This window comes from Sinohyriopsis cumingii, chromosome 11, assembly GCF_028554795.1.
Source record: "Sinohyriopsis cumingii isolate HCF-2022 chromosome 11, ASM2855479v2, whole genome shotgun sequence".
NCBI lineage: Eukaryota > Metazoa > Mollusca > Bivalvia > Unionida > Unionidae > Sinohyriopsis > Sinohyriopsis cumingii.
This window is the reverse complement of record NC_142971.1, coordinates 20,948,816-20,970,246: the sequence shown is the minus strand read 5'-3', so window position 1 is coordinate 20,970,246 and position 21,431 is coordinate 20,948,816. Positions and strand designations below refer to the sequence as shown.

Below are 21,431 nucleotides of genomic sequence, written 5' to 3'. Positions count from 1 at the left end.
TTTCAGAAAAAGCAGTTCCAAACACTGTGTAGGTGAATGAAATCCTGTTACTTCATTCAACATGATGTAATCCTTTGCTTGTTAGGTCTGTGGGAGTGGGCCTTTGAGCTCTCTGGGTCATGAATCTTGTCTCAGTAATTGTTTCTTACAAAATATAACAGTTATCATCATACCCTTTTCTTTCTGTATTTGATAAGAGGATTCTTTAGTCTTCAGCATGTAAAATTTTGATGAATTTTTAAATATTCATTCAGCTCTTTGTTTTATGGGCAATTAGTGACAGGTACTTGTTCTATACTGTGACAAGTAATACCTTACTTGCTGATAGACATTCAACTAAGAGTAGTTAATGAAAATGAACACAAACATATACATTTTTCTGTAGTTCTGGACTGCTTTATATGCATATTTATGTAATATTAAACATTTTTCATGGAGTTACATACTGAATAGACTCCCAAGTCAAGTCCAACTACAAGCAACATAGATCCTGATTTGCCATTGCATATTGCACTGTCAAATCAGGGTCTATGTTGTTTGCTCTACTGATTAAACCTGTCAGCTCCAGATTTGCTTGCACATAGTGGGATGGAAGATCAGGATCTGTGCAGCTTGCTGTTGGACTCTATTTATAAGTAAGCATATTTAATGTTGCAACATTAACAGATTTCTCCATAGTGGGATGGAAGATCAGGGTCTGTGCAGCTTGCTGTTGGACTCTATTTATAAGTAAGCATATTTAATGTTGCAACATTAACAGGTGATTGTCCTTAACAAATTGTACATTACTATTTACTAAGCATAAAAAAGTCATGCAAATAAATGGAAAGCTAGATTAATAGTGAAGATGTCTGGGCACAAAAGGTACCATATATACTTGCTGACAAGTCAAGTCCAAAATACAAACTGCACAGACCCAGATTTGATGTCACATCAAGTGCCAGGAGATAAGGGTCTATGATGTTTGCAGATGGACTTGACTTACAAATGAGTCCATATGGTATGTCAGTGCTTCACTATAGTCCATCAACAAAACTCTTTTGAATAAAACTTGACCCACTGAGTGACAGTCATTTAGCCCCAACTATGTTGTTGTTGTACTAGGGTTTTTGTTGTTGTTGCTTTTGGGTTTAACACCATTTTTCAGCACAAGATAGGCTATACATGGCGGCCAGTATAATTGGTGGAGGAAGAACCCTGGAAAACCCAGGGAAGAACCACCGACCCACGAGAAGCTACTGGCAGGCTTTCCCACGTACCCATGCTAGCCAAGCCTTGGACTCGAACCCACGCAGACAGAGGTGAGATGGGAGTGATCCGGAACGGTGAGCGCTTTAGACCACTCGGCCACTCGGGGCCCCTCCCCAACTATGAAAAAAGTCACCAGTATAGTACTAAGATACCTACATAATGAACATAAAAAAATCTATCACATGACACTTTGTTAGTAATAAAGTATCCAATGTCAAATTTCAGAACTATAAAAATTTATTAAACAAATTTTAGTTTTATCAAAACTTTTGCATGCATGTCCTTGCCTTTGGAAATGAACATACCACATTTTCAGAAACATCTGTATATGTTTTATATGATTTTTATTCATTTTTCCTTTAATATTTTAAATACTACATTAAAATTTACAGAAATATTGACAGATTTCAGAATTACAGTTATTCAAATAGTAACAGCTTAAAATTGGAATGTTTGTTTTATTACAGAAAAAAACAGAACAGAATTAAAATAAGACAAAAGTTCTGTTATTTTGTACAATGTCTTCAACAGACCATTTTCCAAACTTTCTTTGAATCTTAAATGTGGCATGTTGTGTAAATTGGATGCTGAGATCTGTATACGACACCTACCTGGCAAACATCCTGTAATGAAGGTGAGAGGAAATAGAGAAATGCATTAGTATAACACAGCAAAATGGAAAAACGGGTAAGAAGAACAAATCCACAGGAAGAGTATTCAAATTAAAACATAGCTGCCCAAAATCAATGACATTTAGAAAACATTCTACAGATCAAAAATATGGGATAGATATATTTATTGCTACACATCTGGACAATATTAACAAAAAATAATTATGTCACTTTTACTGTGAAAGTTCCTTGTTACACTCACAAAATATATTTTAAAATTTTTTTAGAAAGACATAATTTGTTGTACACTGTATTATTAAACTTTGTATTTTAAAGATTCTTAGTTATTTTACCAGAGACAATAAGATCGATAAAAGCTACAGAATCTCTGTACTGATAAGATTTTTAACTCATTTACTGAAATACTTGTTGAATAATAAATCAGATGTATCAAGGAGAATTAAAGTTCAATATTGTGAATTCATTCATTTTTTTTTAGTATCAATTTTTGGGGTTTTGCCAAAATGTTACGATTCAGAATGGGATCCTTTTGCATCAACATAAACATCACTGTTCATAAGGTCTTTCAAATCACAAAATCCCTAAATATTAGCACCCTACTAAGTATAGTGATCCCTGGTAATTATTACCCTACCAAATATAGTGATCCTTTATAATTATTACCCTACCAAATATGGTGATCCCTGGTAATTATTACCCTACCAGATGTAGTGATCCTTGATAATTATTACCCTACCAAATATAGTGATCCCTGGTAATTATTACCCTACCAAATATAGTGATCCTTGATAATTATTACCCTACCAAATATGGTGATCCCAGGTAATTATTATCCTACCAAATATAGTGATCATTGGTAATTATTACCCTACCAAATATTGTGATCCCTGAAAATAAATACCATACTAAATATAGTGATCTGTGATAATTAGTACCTGACTAAATAGTAAAAGTCATACCAGTTATGTATGTGCCTTAAATGTAAACTGTTTTAAAATATAATACTAATTTTGCTTAACCAAAGACTATTCAATCTTGATTAATGAATGCTCTACTCCTCAACTGTCATCAAGAAACTTCCAGATGAAAACTATTAATTGCTATGGACTTTTACAATAGTGGCCAGATACTAAAATCGATCAAGAAAAGACCATGTTGAGTCTAATCGTGACAATATAGGGTGGTACTAACTTGCTTATCACCATGTGTAGCTTTTGTTGGAAAATCACAGCATGTGACAATCAATCCAGATTGTACTAGATCATATCTAAAAGTTGATCTTTTCCAAAAATATCCACATACATTAAAATTGAATTTGCTGTATTTACTTCTTGGGGCATGTAAATAATGACCTTCCAAAGGAATATGGATGTATAAGGATCCAAATAAAGCAAATAATTGCCATCAATGGTATGTAAGAGACACCCATTACTGAAATAATCAATGTTGGATGCCTACATGACCTGTATGACTTTTACTTTAAATATAGTGATTCCTGATAATTATTACCCTATTAAATATTATTGATCACTGATAATTATTACCCTTTTAAATATAGTAACCCTGATAATAAGTACCCATCTAAATATAGTGATCACTGATAATTTAGTACTCAACAAAAAATAGTCATCCCTGATAATTATTACCATGCTAAGTATAGTGAACCTTGATAATCAGTACCGTAAAAAATGTAGTGATCTCTGATAATTATTACGCCCCAAAATATAGTGATCTCTGATCAAAAGTACTAACTAAATATAGTGATTCCCGATAATTAGTACCCTAACAAAAAGTAGTCATCCATGATAATTATTTCCCTGTTAAGTATAGTGAATCCTGATAATCAGTACCCTACTAAATATAGAACACTGATAATTAGTACCCAACAAAAAATATTGATCTTTGATAATTATTACCCTGCTAAGTATAGTAAACCCTGATAGTCAGTACCCTACTAAATACAATGATTCCACAGTATTTCAAGACATGTATCAAACTGACTGAACACTGTAGTGTTCAAATTTTTTATGTATCTCGAACAAAAGCTAAATTTTGGCAGCTATGCTTTAATTGGTCAAAGATAATACTTCAGCTTCCATTGCAAGGTAAAAGCAGAAAGATTTGTCAAACGTAGCACAAGATATTAAACAAATTCAATTTTTGTGATAGGTAATGTACTGTATTTACTGTATTGGGACACCGTATTTGTTGGGACACCATAAATTTATTTTTAAAATAATTTTTTTCTGCACTGTATGTTTTGGGACACATTGGTTTTTTCGACTTGTAAGTTGTAGGACACCTTTTAAATCATTCAAAAATTACATGTCAGAAAATGCACTCAAATGTAAATTTTATTAAAGAAAACTTTAAAAAAAAAATGCTGTGAGTGTTGTTTGTTTACACTTTTCTTCCTAAATGCAAAGTTGCTAAGAACAAGAGCTCAGGTAAGAATGAATCATTCGTGTATATGAGAACAAGTTCAACTTTTTCTGCTCTAATTTATGCTTCAACAAAGTTTTTTTTAAAATTAAATGTCAAGGTTTATTTGTTGTTCATGCTCGTTACATGACTTATTTTGGCAAAATAACTATTGATCAGCATAGTATAAACTATTCACTGTAATTACGTAAAAATATATTCAGAAAGAGACTGAGAGAGAGAAAGAAAGAGATAAAGATACCGGTAGATAATGACGGTACAGAGTGATTGATAAACATACTAATTCTGAAACCAAGCATCTTTTATTTACACAGCAGCGATATCTGACATAATCCATGTACTGCTGAAAAACCTGAATGCTGCTAATATATTTAATTTAAATCCTTCAATCTGTCCACATTCTTAATTGCCCACTCAACCTCCTCAGACACAAATCCAACAAATTCGTCCTCTTCACTGTCGCTGCCATCACAGTCAGTATCTCTTATGATATTATCCTCACATCCATTCAAGTTATTGTTAATACCACAAACTTTAAATGATTTTCGGATCAGATCTGGCTTGTCCCAAAGCGATTCTACTTATTTCGCAATCCAGTCTACAACTGTTTGTTTATCTGCACTCTTAATACGAGACGTGTTGTCATTTTCCTTGGAAAGGCCCTCTGCTTCTTTGCGAATAAAATTTGTCCAGCTTTTCCTCATGCTGGACTTGACCGGTTTATTTACACTGATGTCTAATGGCTGTAACTTGGAGATGCTTCCACCTGGAATAAATGCAGGCACTGTGTTACCCCTTCTCAAAGCCTGTTTTACAGCATCTGTAATATGCCAATGGAATGATTATATTGCAGAAAGAGTTCTCTTTAATCCACTGCAGCATCACCTCCTCATCCACCCAACCCTTCTACTCCACGCATACGATCCATCCTTTTGGTGCATGAATATCTTTTAGCTCCCTCACACCACAAAAAATTATCATTGGTGGCAACGCATGCAAGTACTACGGTTAGGTGCTTTTTATCCGCACCAGTCATGCGAATTCTTACACTTTTAACACCTTTCTTTTTGACAGTTCATCCGGGAATGAGATCAAAGTACATAGGAATTCATCCATGTTAATTATCATCTTGTCTTTGAAATTATCTTTCTCTTCTTGCCTTTACGAATTCGTGGAATAATTTTATTTTCTCCTCCAAATCCTCTGGGCCATCATTGTCTGCGAACAAAGCACGAGGTTGTGTCACTTAAAAAAACCTTTGCCCAGTTCCTACTGGCTTGAAACTCAATTTCTGGATGTTTACTTGATGCAAATTCCTTGGCATGAGTGCATATAGTGTCCACACTAACAGTTATCTGCAGATTGCGTTGGATGAGAACCCACTTTGCAATTTTTCCATCTAACTCACTGCCATATGATACTGGTCTCCCAATCTATTTTTGACCAATTTGCAATGGTTGATTTGTGGATTTTGAAATGTCTTGCTGTTACTTCAATTCCCTGCAATTTTGAGAAATTTACAACTTGTTCTTTTTGCTTTAATGTAAAACGCTTGTAATGCCCTCGCCTGACATCATCATTTTTGTAGGCATCATCTTGCTCCTGACTGGGGTCTCCAATTTTGTGTCTATCTGCAGCTGGTTCATTTTCTTTTACATCACACTCCTCCTCTCTACCATGCTTTTTTGGTCGACCTACGGGCCTCTTAGGTGAAGCTTTAGGCAATGCATTTTCTTTCCATGCATGAGGCAAGGCCTCTTCACTACTTGAGTATCGCACTACAAACTTATTCATAATAGCTGAGATCTATAATGTGGTTAGTTTTAGTTTTATTCCCCTTTATATATGCTATGTACACGATAACAATGACTGCGAGGAATCACTTTTTGTGTAAATGTGTGAGAAGTTAACTTTTCAAAATGTTCCACTGTTTCTATTTATATTCAAAATCCCAGTGAAAACTGGTAGAAAGAAATCCAAGTTGGCTTCCCCATGTCAGCTGACTTTGTATACATATGTATAGTTTAAAAAAATCTCCATGCTAAAAGTAATCCAAAGTCTGCTTCTAACGTCAGTTTACTTTGTAATAAATTAACCTTTGTATCTGATATCCTACCGGTAAGATCAAACAGTGAGTTTATCGCTGTTACAAGATGTGTTTATTCAACACCTGGGCTTTCATTGATATTCCATCGGTAGTCATAATTGACACAAATGGGTTTTGAGTTCTTCAGTGTAAATAGTATACACAGCATTAACTTGCTTTAATAATACTTTTTGTATGAATGTATTTGTCAATTTTCATGGCAACCTTCCAATAGTTAAGGAGGATTAGTGATAAACCAGTGCTAGCAGACTGCAGATAAAGAAAAACAGGCCACCCCATAAGCTTTTCTGGCCTGTGACCAGTAGAACAAAAATGGAAAAACCCTCATAAAGGGATGACCCATGAACCAATTATATTCAAAATCTAAAGACATGATAAAATGTTACTGAAATAAAAGACAATAAAAAGCTTTAAACATTAAGATTCATCTAGGGTGTGAACAGATGGACATGAACACAGAACCCAAAGTGAGACCTACATACAGCTTCCCCAAAGGTGCTTTCAAAAACAGAATTTCATAAAAGAAATATAAAACAATACCATTGGAAATGCCATTCTTTTGCTGATTTCCTGGTAGTCACTGTTTCGATCATTAACCTGGGACTGTCCAGCAGCCATGTGGGCACACAGGAAGCAAAGGGACGTACTATATACCAGGAAACGGATCCCAACTCCACCTTTATTTCCTGCTGCTCCTCCCAAACCTGTCTTAACTGTGTCGATTGCTACATCCCTATCAAAGGAAAAAAAAATTGTAAAAGCATCACAGTCAAGCCAAATTCTGCATATATGAGTACCACAGTTCGAATTTGATATAAAACTCTTTTAAGTGGCAAAATTCAAAACATCGCTGTTACAACAATATACTCTTAAGAAGCAATGAATGCATCTCATTAGGAAACAGTAACACAAAAAGATGATCATTGCATACTTGTCTACAATCTATCTTTTATGATATAAATAGATAACAAAATAGTTTGATCACTAAAAATAATAAAAAAGTAACGTCTTTTTAAACTTTCCGGATCCTTGCATAAGCAATGAACCCCTCAAAACAGTACGACAATTAAACTATTTTGAATCATTTCTTTCAAATTTTAAACAGTCTCCCCCCATCTCTCTCTCTCTCTCTCTCTCTGAGGAGCAACAGACCTGATATGGGGTGCCAAGTGGGGGCGTATAAAGATATACAGAATCACTCCCACCAACTGGACCTTGATAAGCAGCACATACTTGTGTTCACGGGAAATTGTTTTCTGAATGTACTTCTCCCACTCTCGAGCATTGGTGGTACTAAGAAAGAAAAAAAACTCTCAGATTTCATCCTCAATGGATATATTCTTCCTAAACTTAAAACTATTTTTATAACTCTTCTTGTATTGAGATTGTGTGTAAATTGTACATGAGTGATGGGTGTCAAGGAATATTTTTTAAATTTAAGATTTAACATGGTAAACATAAATCTGAGATCTTTCTGCAGGAAAGATATGTACTGTAAATCAATAAATTTTCAGAAGCATACAAATGTATGGAAATTAAACAAAAGTAAAACGTTTTTTGCTCTCAATACTTTGGGAAGATTATTCAGAAGGATATGTAGGAACAGATTTCATAGAAATTTGCATAAACAATACCCTTTCCTCGGGAGACTGACCAAATATTTAGGTGCCAAAGGGCCATTCCAATAGTAACCAAACCTCTTGCCACTAACCTACTCAATAAAATGGTCACAAGAGCCAGTAACAAAAGTTTCTGTTAATGGAAGTTCTTTGGTACATAGAGAATACAAACAAAGCCCATGATACCTATGCAAAAATTTCCAGTTGTCATATACTGAATTTATTTCTGATAATTTATTGATGCTTAAATATTCTGTCTCCCAGAATTTACTTTGTAACAAAAACGTTTGTCCTGATTTGGCTTTTCATATTCTCTTCTTCATTCAAACTTTTATTTCTTACCTGGCACTAACAATATTACTGGCATTAAGGTCCACTATCTCCTCAAAGCCAATAGCAAATATATCCACAGGTGTGTCAAAGTCTACATCTGGCTTCACATATTCTGCACATAAAAAAAATGAAGAATATCAATTATCTGAAACAGAATTATTTTTGCATAATAAACAAGTCAAACTGAATTTAAAAAAATCAGTATGAATCAAACTTTTTGTTGAAGCTTTTGCATCTACTGAGCTCAATAAATCTGTCTCCAGCCACGAAAGAAAAACCTGAAAAGCAGATTTACAAATGTTAAATATGATGAATGAAAATTAAGTGGTGAATAGGATTATGTTGTCCTTGCTGGTGTTGGTCGTTTTAATGGCATTTGTAACATATTACAGGCTATACCACAATGAGGAAATGGGAGCTAAATGCCTTTCCCATGGACACACTGAAGCATCCAATAGATGAATTTCTTAGTTTTAAGTCTGCACCAAATAAAATGCAAATAATTCCTTATTTTAAAAATACGTTTGGTATAAAAGGGTAAATCTTCTGACAATCTATTTTTGTGCATTTCCTTACAAATTAAAATTCAGAAAAAAAAGAAAATTTCTTTATAGTGTACATGACATGATAATTCATACGGGGGGGGGGGGGGGGGGGGGGGAGGGGGAGGGGAGAGGGTGTTAGTGGGTGGAAGGGTAAAAGAGGCATAGAGACAAAATACCTTCTGACCTGAAATCAATAAACTCCTCACCCCAAGTGCAAGCCATCAACAAAGTTTGATAGAGGTAAATGGTTGAGAAACCATTATGACGGGCATATAACACTAGCTGAAATTTGATTAAATGTATGAAATATTTCCCACATGAAATTCTGTGGAAGAAACATAATTATACCTCTAAGGCAATTATGCATACACTGTTCCAACATTATCAGACAAATTAGATATGATGTCTATAAATCTTATTCATCCTTGTCACTATATCTTATGGTCATTCACAGCTTAAACTTCATATTTATAGCTTTGAATAGTTATTCTTAATCAAAACAAACATGCATGAAAACAGATTACACCATGAAACTAACCTGGTTTTGTATTAGCCATTATTTTAGGTGCATCCAGTAACCAGTCTGTTATAGACTGGTGTTTGAATGCTATACTTCGAAAGTGCTTCCCTCCATTCACATTCCATGTCCCTACAAATATCCTCAGTGAACTAGTGCTGGTGTACTCCTTATATCGACGCACTGTGGTATTGAGAATACTTGGGGAGGCTGCAAAGGAAAACTTACTCAACTGAATCTAGTAATAATTTGCAAGAGTTATATTCAAATGTCAAAAACAGCACAACATGTACATTATAAAAAAGGGGCTCCAGTTGGCAAAATAATCTAAAGTGTGCACCGTTACCAATCACTGCCATCTCATCTCCACCCACATGGGGTCAAGTCTTTGGCTTGGCCAATATGGGTAAGTGAGAAAGCTTCCAGTAGCTTCCCAGGGTCAGTAGTTATTACAGGATTTCTTCCTCCAACAACAATACTGGCCTATCTTGTGCTAAGAAATAGTATTAAACCCAAAAACAACAAGAGAAAAAAAAAGGACTGAAGAGTCACAAAACTGCTAATTCTGACAATATATTGGGCTTTTAAAAACTCTTGACCTCCAAAATACATTTTATGCCATAACTTTAACATGCTTTGTTATAACAGTTTGGTTGTGGTATGGCTCCAGAAATTTAACAAACATATCACCAACTGCTTGAAGGACTAAAACGCTTTAGGAACAAAATAAACAAGACCTTGATTAAATGGTTTGGCAGAATATGTTCTACTCCTAAGATATATATATATTTGTTTATTTTTTAAAGATAAAAGATAAAAGCAGATAATTGTTAACCTAGTTATTACTGAATCATCAACAATAAAGCCAATAAGTCTTCTTTGTGTTTGTCGTCAATGCATCATGTGTACAAATATTTATAAATTCCAGGTAAACAATAGCCACCAGATTTTTGCTCAGTCATCATGCCATATCCAAGCACCTAACATACAGTGGTTTAAAAACATTTATCACTGGCACTGATAAATCAATTATTGTACCACCTATTTAAGTGAAAACAACAGACTACCAATGCCTGCTCAATCAACTATCATACACACTTGTTGAAACTAGTTTATTCCCCCCCCCCAATCTTAATCCTTTTAATTTAGAATCAGAAATGCAGACTGTGGTTCCAGATCACAACCTTATACATAACCCCATTGTCATTGTAATCCAAAAAGTTATATGCATAACTAACTGTACTGTTGTTGACCACTGACTGGAACAGAACCTTTAAGTTACACAGATGGAGGGATTTGCTATTAAATTCAAACTATTTCTTGTTGTTGCTCTGCCGTAGTACAAGGTCACAGTTATCATCATAAGTTTCAATAAATATACATTTTCCTTTGTCTTTTAGAGAATGACTACACTGTTTTTATGGAAACCACTCGTTAAAATTGAAATCAAATAGTCTATTCCCATACTTTGTCCTGGAGTTATTCACACTTGTTAAATTATTCATCAAACTTTTATTGAACCATTAATGAATAAAATAAAATAAAATAAAAGTCCCAGATGTGTTCTTTTTCAAACAATAAAATGCATGCTCCTTCTGCCATTCAAGAGAATCAAAAAGGTTGGTTATTTGGGTAAATGTGATTTATTTTGGATTCAATAAAAGTTTGATTTCAGATGCATTCAAATTTTGTCTGCTGTCTCACCATGCATCTTCCTGATGGTGAGCAAAGCACGAGCCTTGTCAGCCATTTCCCCTCTCAAAGTGCTACCCAGAAGCAAGACGTCGATCGCCTCCTGCTTTGTATTGTCCAGGAAATTGCTCTGAATTGTCCTTGAGGCCGACCTTGCTGCATCAGAAGCCTGAAATATAGTATTGGATCATGTCATTCTTCTAGGATGGTGAAAAACATAAATGGCAGAAACTAAAAGAAGATTTACAAATAACCTTTATTTTTTATAAGAAGTATACAATATGAATGACAACAAAAGTCCCCCAAAGGGACTGATGCTTTACCAGCTGAAAGCATTTCCAGAATTAAAGATAAAACCATTTCTTCCTTTTAATTGCTAAGTGTTCATACTATCTCTGATATTCTTCAGTGATAACACGATTTTTAGATGCTGTGGTCGACATTGGCACTAAATTCATTAAGGACAAGTAGACCTCATGGAAGTCTTTGGGCGTAAATCCCATGTCATAATGATTATCCATTTAGTGATGAGATTTTCAAGACAGCCATCATGGCAGCAATACTGGAATAATGACTGGCACCATTTTCATTGAGGACCAACAAAATTACATAAGAAGTAATATCGCATCCATTTGGGAAGAGCAAACAAAACAATATATTCAAGATAGCCACCATAAAATATATAAAATCTTAAATACATGTTGAAAAGTTCATTGGTTACAAAGTTACACTGTGCAATACCAGAAGGCCTTGAAAACCAGTTGCCAATGAGAAATGATCTACTCATATCCAGCTAAAAATAAATATCCTGACATCTATGCTGACCTTGGACCTTCCTCCACCCAAGGCACCTGTCCCTGCATAGATCTTGCTGACATGATCTCCATTCAGAGTCCAGATCTGTTTGTAGATTTCTGAGAATCTAGATACCATTTGTGGTTTCCCTGCTAAACCAAGGCTCTCCAGCTGCTTTGCCAACATCTAGAAGGAAGCAATGCAGATATGAAAAGAAATCAACATAGTGTAACATTTTATGAATGAAAAACATTAAAGTCATATGTGTCTGCAAAATAAAAGAATTTATCTGTTAACTTCTGTATTATTAATAATAACATACCTATATCAAAACTTTAACATATGTAACCTGTACAATAACACCTCATCATAACACCATGCAAATGAAAACAGTAATGAACAATGTACCAAAATTTATATCAGTCATATCCTGCAGCTTGATCAATAAAGTCAGTATTTTTTGTCATATGATAAACAGAATGTTATATCTGTCATCATTTCATATGAAATTTATTAAACTCTTCAAATAATTTCAAGCTCTTGCTCACCAAGACTCATAACAGAAATTATTAAACTCATTTAATAAATTTCATTTAAAATGAACATCCATATATATAAGTGAACTACATTTTTTAACCTATGTAAATGAAAAATCTCCCAACTTGCAATACTTTATATTATATTATATTAAATTATATCATATTATATAATATATATATATATATATATATATATATATATATATATATATATATATATATATATATATATATATATATATATATATATATATATATCTTGACTGTGCTTTTCTGGTTCCTGCAGGAAAAGTTTGTGATGTTATCTTTAACAACGCTTGATGGTGTCATGTTTTACATGATGTCATCACATCATTGTCTTCAACACAAAGCTTTTGTGGATACTGGCATTTGCAGAGAGGTGTTGGAGGGTTTTAAGTGATGTGATCAGGTCAGTAGTCTCAGAGAAATATAATTCACAAAAAAGTTGCTTTCCGTTTTAAACACATTTCCCAGTCACAATAACATCAGAATAATGAATAATATGAGGAGGCAACACTGAGCATCCTACCTCTACCTCTATCATGGCCACCCTGAAAAAAGTAAGGATTCTTCCTCGTATGAGGGCAAACTGTATTCCTAACATAAGACCAGCATAACTTACAATCAAGTAAGTTATGATGACTACCCGAGTATGAGACGAGGAAGCACTGTTCAACACATATTCTAAAGCTGTGCTGACTTCAAACTGGTCTGGTGATTGTCTGGGCTGCAGCCACTGGACATACCAGATTCAGTTCTTATCTCTGCAAAGCTAGATCATGCAAATAGAACCATGAGAAGGCAAAATCTCTGCAAGCCAACTGCATCAATTATATCTTGCATCACCATATCCTGTTTGAGGCTTACAGAGATAGCTCTGATTTCATGAGCATAGAGTTTCATAATGTATACTTAAATTTTTTAGATACTGAGTACACAGTATATATAGTGTATTACCCACTTCTGACATGATTCCAATGCATAGGATGTTATATTATCTCTCGGTGTCTTCACCTGAAGAAAGATTGCCCTACGGCACTTTTCTTTGTGCTTTACAGTGTGTTCTGTGTTCAAACTAGGTCCTATTAATGCAGTTTGTCTATAAAAGACAGACAGAAAATAGGAATTCTTGTCTTTTGAGGGGCTGGATTCACGAGGCTATGGGGCTTTTATTTCTAACTTTAAATGTGTTAACGATCCGATCTAATTATCCATTATTTTGAGAATGCTGGACTTTTTTCATTTAACAATTTCAGGACATTTTAACCTTAAAAACATTTGTGTGTACCAGCAGACTGGAATCACTTGATCTTGATTCAGTGGTTTTACCCAAAGATTAGTGAAGTGTGAGATTCAGTATTATACAGTAATTGGTGTATATACCTATAGTGTTTAATCAGAAAATTATTTTCTAGCAATAGCTCTAGTATTTTACAGTTCACTGGATTAAGCATGTATGGATAAAATGAAACATGCTTCATTTGGACTTAAATTTTTTGACAAAAGTTTCACTTGAATGAAGAATCGATTTGAAGGTATTAAATCTAATTTTCATAAACTATTATCAATAAAAAATTTTTTTTACATTTTCAGTAATACTAGTGTTTGGATACCTTATGCTTTTCCTTGTTTCTCTGTAAACTAACTTATGTCACAATACAGTGACTTAAGACAATGAGTGGAAATTACAGCTACCAGACACTCAACATATATGTATTCATTGAAAAAGAATAATATGCATTATAATTCTTTTTTCAAAGGGTTAACACATTTTAAAAGCTAATATTTTATTAGTAGATTATAGGAATGACATTAATTTACCAAACAGCCTGGAATGTATAACACAGTAAGAAATAGAGAGATAGGGCTTGTTTATCATATTTGACTAATTTTTCATTTGGTCTTTAAATTGGTGGCTTTGGGAAACAACAAAATCCACTTAAATTCCAAGAGGTGATTGTAACTGCAATATTATATAAGAATTGGTGATTGTAGTAACAACAGCATATTATTAATTATGAGAGGTAATTGTCATAGCAGTAGCATCTTATAAATTGTGGGATCAAACATTATATCAATTAAGTCCGCTGGTATACACAAATGTCTGTATGGTAAAAAGTCCTGAATTCCAAGAGATCAGTATAAAAGCAATAGCATATTACAAATTGCAAGAGGCAACTGTAATATCAATAACATATCAGAAATTCCATGAGGTGACTGTAATCTCAATAGCATAATTAAGGAATTCAAAGATGTGACTGTAATATTAATATTAATAGCATAATTAAGGAATTCAAAGATGTGACTGTAATATTAATAGCATAATTAAGGAATTCAAAGATGTGACTGTAATATCAATAGCATAATTAAGGAATTCAAAGATGTGACTGTAATATCAATAGCATAATTAAGGAATTCAAAGATGTGACTGTAATATCAATAGCATAATTAAGGAATTCAAAGATGTGACTGTAATATTAATAGCATAATTAAGGAATTCAAAGATGTGACTGTAATATCAATAGCATAATTAAGGAATTCAAAGATGTGACTGTAATATCAATAGCATAATTAAGGAATTCAAAGATGTGACTGTAATAGCAATAGTATATTAGAGAATGAGAGCTGATATGGACAAAAGTTTCTGATCAAATCAAACCACAATTACAGGAATTATTAATTTCATAAATAATTCAATATCATCTGGAAAGCAATTAAAATCGGAAAAAATGGAAAGTATTTAACAAATTAGAAAATCTGAACAAGCAATTTGAGCAGCAGAGAAGGTGAATCCCACAACTCTAAACGCCGAAATAAGCCTTTTATAAAACCCACTCTTCATTGTAAACGCAATTGTCGCTGCGCTGTCATCGTCAGAGAGGGTGCCGCATACAACTTCCAAACGCCGAAATAAGCCCTTTATAAAAACGCGTTGATGCTGTAAATGTAATTGTCATCGTTGTTGCTGCATGTTGTTGTCGTTTCCCCCAGAAGGGGCGCCGCCTACAACTTCAGTGACTTTGTCGCCGATGCCGAAATAAAACCGCAATAGTGCGCTATGTAAACAATTGTCACCGTTGTTGTTGTTGTCGCCCTCTCTGCTGCTCTCTAGCTGAAAACTGTATCTAACCCAACTCAATACCATGTTGGAGGATCATGTAAATTTATCGTTACAAACCCATGTGGTTTTGCCTAAGCACAACTAAAGAAATGTTTAAACTTATTTATATCCATATCGCCGCTGCACCAAGTCTGATGTATATTTCATATCATGTGTGTGTCAACGCCGTTGAACAGTGCAAGAATGTTACAGTTGTCTCTGATCACTTTCGGAATTTGTGTATATCGTTGAGTTACATAAATCACATCCACGTTTTTATGTCTGCCGCATGAGAATATCCTGGCAGGATTTGATTGTTTGTCCAACATCACATCGTCGTACATGACTAAATTGTTAATTCTCCCATCAATATCATCGATACTTGGTGATTCACCAATACTAGTAATAAATTCAACAACATCATCACCGTCGTTTAGCAACTTTACACTTTCATTAAAATCTTTTAACATGCTGTAGCATCGCTGATCGTCCACAGATGGAGCTACCAAATACAACTTATCCCACTTCATCCACTTCATTATTAAATTAAGTAACAACTGTGTCTTACCACTCCCAGATGGGCCTATAATTATCATTCGAATTGAATTTGGTAGCACCGAGTTATGTTTGATTGGCTCTCATCGTTTTTGTAGCAGAAAAGTCAGTGATCTCCATTAGATATATTATAAAATAATATGGATTTATATTGTGTGAAATGTAGAACACGTACCCCAACTGCAGACATAACAACCACTACAACAAAAAATAATCGACAAGCGCTTACAGGCCAGTGTGAATGATGCGGCACAGCGAAGTTCAAATTTATTCCGTCAGATGGAGCGCCGAAACCAAAATCAGCGTCGAGTAAAAAAAAAAGGAGGTGATATTGCAGCCAAGTTAGGAAAATTACCAGGAACTCTGTGGGCTAAATACCCAGGAGAAAAACATCTTCCAGGATATAATTACTGTGGTCCTGGAACCCGACTTGATGCCTTAGATCAGCCCAATCCAGGTGATGTAGCTTACCAAAGTAAGGATTTGCAACAGCGCCATCTTGCGGATGTGAAATTAATTCACGTGTTAAATGTCATCACTGATAAATCTTTCAAAGAAAAGTTAGCTAGATGGTTAATAAAATCTGTGCTGAAATCTAAGCTTGTATTAGGCACTGGTAATTAATTATAATGGAGTCAATTTATTATTCCCCAAGAGGATACTGGAGAGGTAGCACAGCAATTAGTAAACTTGCCAACGCAGCAGCGGTTACACATGATACTGCTAAGAATTGGTTATCCAAACAGGCAATATGGCAAATTTACCAACCACAGCCTAAACAAATTCACTTTCCACATTTTGATGTTAGTGTGCCAAATGAAGTTCATCAGGCTGATATATTATTTCTGCCACATGATACCATTCGTCGCCGAACATACAAGTACGCGTTAACTGTAGTTGATGTTGCAAGTAGGTACAAAGATGCAGAACCGTTAGCGACTAAAACAGCATCTGAGGTTGCTTCTGTTTTTGAAAGAATTTATCAACGAGGTGATCTGCGATGGCCACAGCTGCTACAAGTTGATCCTGGCAAAGAATTTCAAGGTGCAGTATTGTCGTTGATGAAGCAACATAACGTTACCATCAGACGAGGGCATACTGCAATTCATCGTGATCAGGCAATTGTTGAGCGATTTAATTGAACACTTGCTGAGCGGTTATTTGGATATCAGTACGCGAAAGAATTTATTCAGGACAAGAAATCGCGCGAATGGGTTGCAAGATTACCAAGCGTGATAGCTGCGCTAAATAATGAAATTACTCAAACAACCAACATGAAACCTGCCATTGCGGTCACTAAAAAACATATACCTGTGCAACGATGTGGTATTTCAGCGCAGCCAGCGCTGGGTGATGTCACTGTGAGATATTTATATGAACCAGGTGAACCTGAAGGTGGTAAAAAAAGAGCGACTGATCCTATCTGGAGCATCACGACACACAAGATATCTAACATAACTAGATCCACTGGTAGCCCAGCAATCTACAGGCTGGATTCGACTGCTCCTCAACGTGGATTCACACGTGAGCAATTACAAGTAATTCCCGAGGACACACAATTACCACCCCGATCACTTAACTAGCACCCAAGGCGCTGGCGCCTCTACATCGATTACATTCAAGACAGGTCAGCCTCACATTTTGTCGTGTATGACCAAGATTGTTATCTTTTCTATCTACGGTAAATTGTCTTGAATTTTTATCCGAATACTGCCATAGCATCACACAATTACAGCTCGCACACTGATTATTCTGCTGTTGTTTCAGCGCGTTAATAAATTCCACATCAAGGTCGAAATCGCGATTATTTTTTTTGTCACTCTGTTTGTAGCCGGCTAATTTTTTTCTTATTATGTCGCTGTTGTTCTCATCGCTATCAGCGTTTGACTCTTCCAAGACAATTCTTCGTAGTTGAGATATTCTTCTGACTCTGGACACAGCCAAGTAAACCAAGTCTGACCATTCAATTCGATCATCAACGATCCAGACAGTTGCATCACTGATAGTCAGTCCTTGAGATGAATGCATCGTCGCTGCGTATCCTAGCGTCCACAGGGATTTATTCATTTTTAGTGCATCTTTAGCAGCATCAATGTCAACTAGCACAATATCATTCAATACTAAATTCTGTTTCCTTGACTGTCCAGGAATATCAACATCTATATTCTGAACCGCATATCAGCTGGTCTATAACATAACGGTACTGGCAACATTGGAAACTTTTCTTGTTGTAATTGAAATAACTGCTGTTGAAGTGTGTCTCTAACTATCTTTCTACTTGCCACTAACAAATCGTCTGGTTTCCATGTTTTCCAAAAGTCGCTCATTGAAGTTTCAGGAATCATCTCGCGCATGATTTCACATTGAATTTTATTCGGTTGTAATCTGATTAATGTTTTAAATTCCTTCAGTGTTGCATCAAGTGCTCTATGATCATCAGACACTTCTTCATAATAATCAACAAAATCTTTTAACCACAAATGCGGAGATGGACCAACAAAAGGTGGTGGCTGACCGTGATCGCCGCATATTATCACAGCTGTATTTTTTGTTAGCAGCCAATCCAGGAACACTTTTAATATATCTAACGACACTGTGCATATCTCATCCCAAATTATTTTCCCAGGAATATATTTTGTTCCCATTCGATCTGAAGTCCACACACCACCGCTGTATTTGAAAAAACTGTGATAAGTACAAGAATTGACTCCTCGTTGTTTCATCTCCCTGGCGAGCCTGTGTGTAGGTGTTAGTACAATCATATCTAAATCGAAAATCTTTGATTTTCCACGAAATAATTCAATTGCTCGAGTTGTCTTACCAGAACCAACCGGTCCATTCAAATAAACAGTTTTGTGTCTTGTGATTGGATCATACACAGATGGTGCGTTCGACATTTCTGATAATTCTGATTTACAATAATCATCCTTAATTTCAACATCAGCGGATTCACAATATCCATGTAACATTTCCTTTTTATTCTCCATGAACTCCATGATTCGTCGCTGCTTGTAAAACGAGCCAGTGATTCTGAATATCTTTTACTGATATAAAATGAATCCGTTGCAACTCTAACTGCAGTGTCAGGAAATCGATTTATCATTGATAGCAAATTTATAGAAACATAAGCCAGCATCGAAGATCTTAAATGTGTGTATTGAGGCGATTCTCCGCTAATATAACTTACAATTGTGCCCAATTTTTCCATGTCGGACAAGCGCGCGTCCTCCCGATTACAAAATATATTTCTCGCAATGGCATCAGCAATTATAAAATTTAATTTAGCGTCATCGATAATCAATCGTGAGTGATGTAGTTTATGATCATATGCACCACCTTGAGTAAATTTACTGATTATTCTTCGTCCGATGTCTTTTGCTGTTTTTTCACTATTGCTGAGTTTGATCTTAAGAATATTAGGAGCGTCACCAACAATGACATCCATGGGAGTATTTGGACTCTCTCGTGCATACTCTTCAATGACTTCATCTACACCGATACGCTCCGGTGTTGGCAACCAAACTAAAGTCTGCGGTCGATATGATATGATTGCTTCACTGACAGTCAATGATACCAGTATTCGATTGTCAAGCATATATCGCAATAACACTATTGGTGCCCAACACTTTTCACTAAAGTGTCTGCCAAACCAAACATAACAGCACGGATGAAGTTTTTTGGCAAATTTAAACGAAGTCACACGAGCAAATCCTGTCAGGGAAAAATCGGGTAAAGGACCGTTTATAGCAACTCGTGTCATCGAGTTTGTGGGATGTCCAAATCGCTTAAAATATTCGTTACACTCGCCCATCCCAAGAAAGCTTCCCGGATAACACGCAATCATATCCACGGAAATCATCTCGTGGTGGTCATACTCGGTATTCCACAACCAGCCATGTCCATACTCGACACAACTCAATTGTATATCCGAGAGAAACTCATTTCGGGTTGGTCTCCACGAATTCTTTCTCTGGCGGTATGAGCGGCAACACTCGGAACTGTAAAACAATTAGTTAATATTGTCAGTATTTTCTTCGATTACATATTTCTCTGCGAGTTTTTTCATTTGTTGTTGCAGAGACTCCGTCCGGTATAATTTGCCGTTAGATCTTACAAATTGATCATACTCGCCATCTTCGGAACTTTTAAACAACCACATCGACACAGGATCAGTTTTACTTATCTGTTTAATAAGATCAAATATATTCCCCTGATATTTCACAACATGATCCCGCGGAAATATCGTAACTGCATTAGTCCAAGCGTAAGCGTTATGATCAATGATATTTATTGGAGCCCCGTATCAATTATATTTCGATTTGTATAATACTTCCTCTGTTATCGTTGTTACGGTTATGGGAAATCTTAATGCTTTTTCTAGCTCGGCGACATCGTTTATTGATGCTCCTGTATCCTTGACTCGCTCCACCCACGCTGCTATCTTGGACTGTCTTAATGCAGTCAGACCGTTTCCGTGTATCGCATTTTTAAAATGTTCCATTACTCGCTCGGTTACACAATTCAGCCTTGACAATCTCATCGGGGCGAGTTTATCAATTTTTGGGTTTTTTATCGGATAGATTCCATAAATGACCGTGGTCACAGGATACGCTCTCGCGTAATATGGTTTATCAATCCCAGTCAGCATTCCTGGTTTGGAATCTTTACTTAACAGAATGGTCTTTCCGCTAGCAAGAACAGGATCACATTTATCACAGATAATCCACGTGTCGGAATCTGCTTGCACAATAAATTTTATTCTGAAAAAATATTCCGGAATATCAAGGTAATCAATAATTGTTTTCACTCGTGCATCATTCACTGTAGCATCGATGACTTCGTCAGTGACACTGACTTCGTCAATGTTGCGTATAATTTTAAATGACGACCACACGTGAGATGCGCCGTCGTCGCGGAATTCTTTTTTGGCATTCCTGATAATATCAAACAGATCAGTCAGGGCTCGTCTCCACGAGTCAGGGGTTAGTCTGTCAAGATCGAATCTCCCGGTGCCAATGGTAGATAATCTTTCAAACTCCTCTATATTATATTTAAGACAAACATTTAAATAAGAAATATTATACATATAATGAACCGGTGCAAGTGGCTTCAAGTTGGGTCCGTAATTCCTTGTAATAAATCCTGCAGAAACCATTCCCAAAGCGTCCGAAGGGGGAGTTTAGGGCCAATACCATGCCTGCGATGTGGTGTTGGGGTCAGGGGTAAAACACAGTAATGTGCAAGTTGCGGAGGAAAGAGATACCATGAACTTAAGCGATATTA

General features: G+C 35.5%; 1 protein-coding gene across 1 annotated transcript in view; it reads right to left on the bottom strand.

The window, feature by feature from the left end:
- The window catches only part of LOC149787721 (polyphosphatidylinositol phosphatase SYNJ1-like), a 109,075-nt gene that overhangs the window by 56,566 nt on the left and 31,078 nt on the right, over positions 1 to 21,431 (bottom strand). The window contains exons 9-14 of the mRNA XM_089973920.1: positions 11,964 to 12,119; positions 11,151 to 11,307; positions 9,468 to 9,656; positions 8,394 to 8,496; positions 7,585 to 7,725; positions 6,973 to 7,165 (exon numbers count right to left, since the gene is read on the bottom strand). Coding sequence (XP_089830046.1) covers positions 6,973 to 7,165; positions 7,585 to 7,725; positions 8,394 to 8,496; positions 9,468 to 9,656; positions 11,151 to 11,307; positions 11,964 to 12,119 — 939 coding nt within the window. The remainder of the gene's footprint in view (positions 1 to 6,972; positions 7,166 to 7,584; positions 7,726 to 8,393; positions 8,497 to 9,467; positions 9,657 to 11,150; positions 11,308 to 11,963; positions 12,120 to 21,431) is intronic.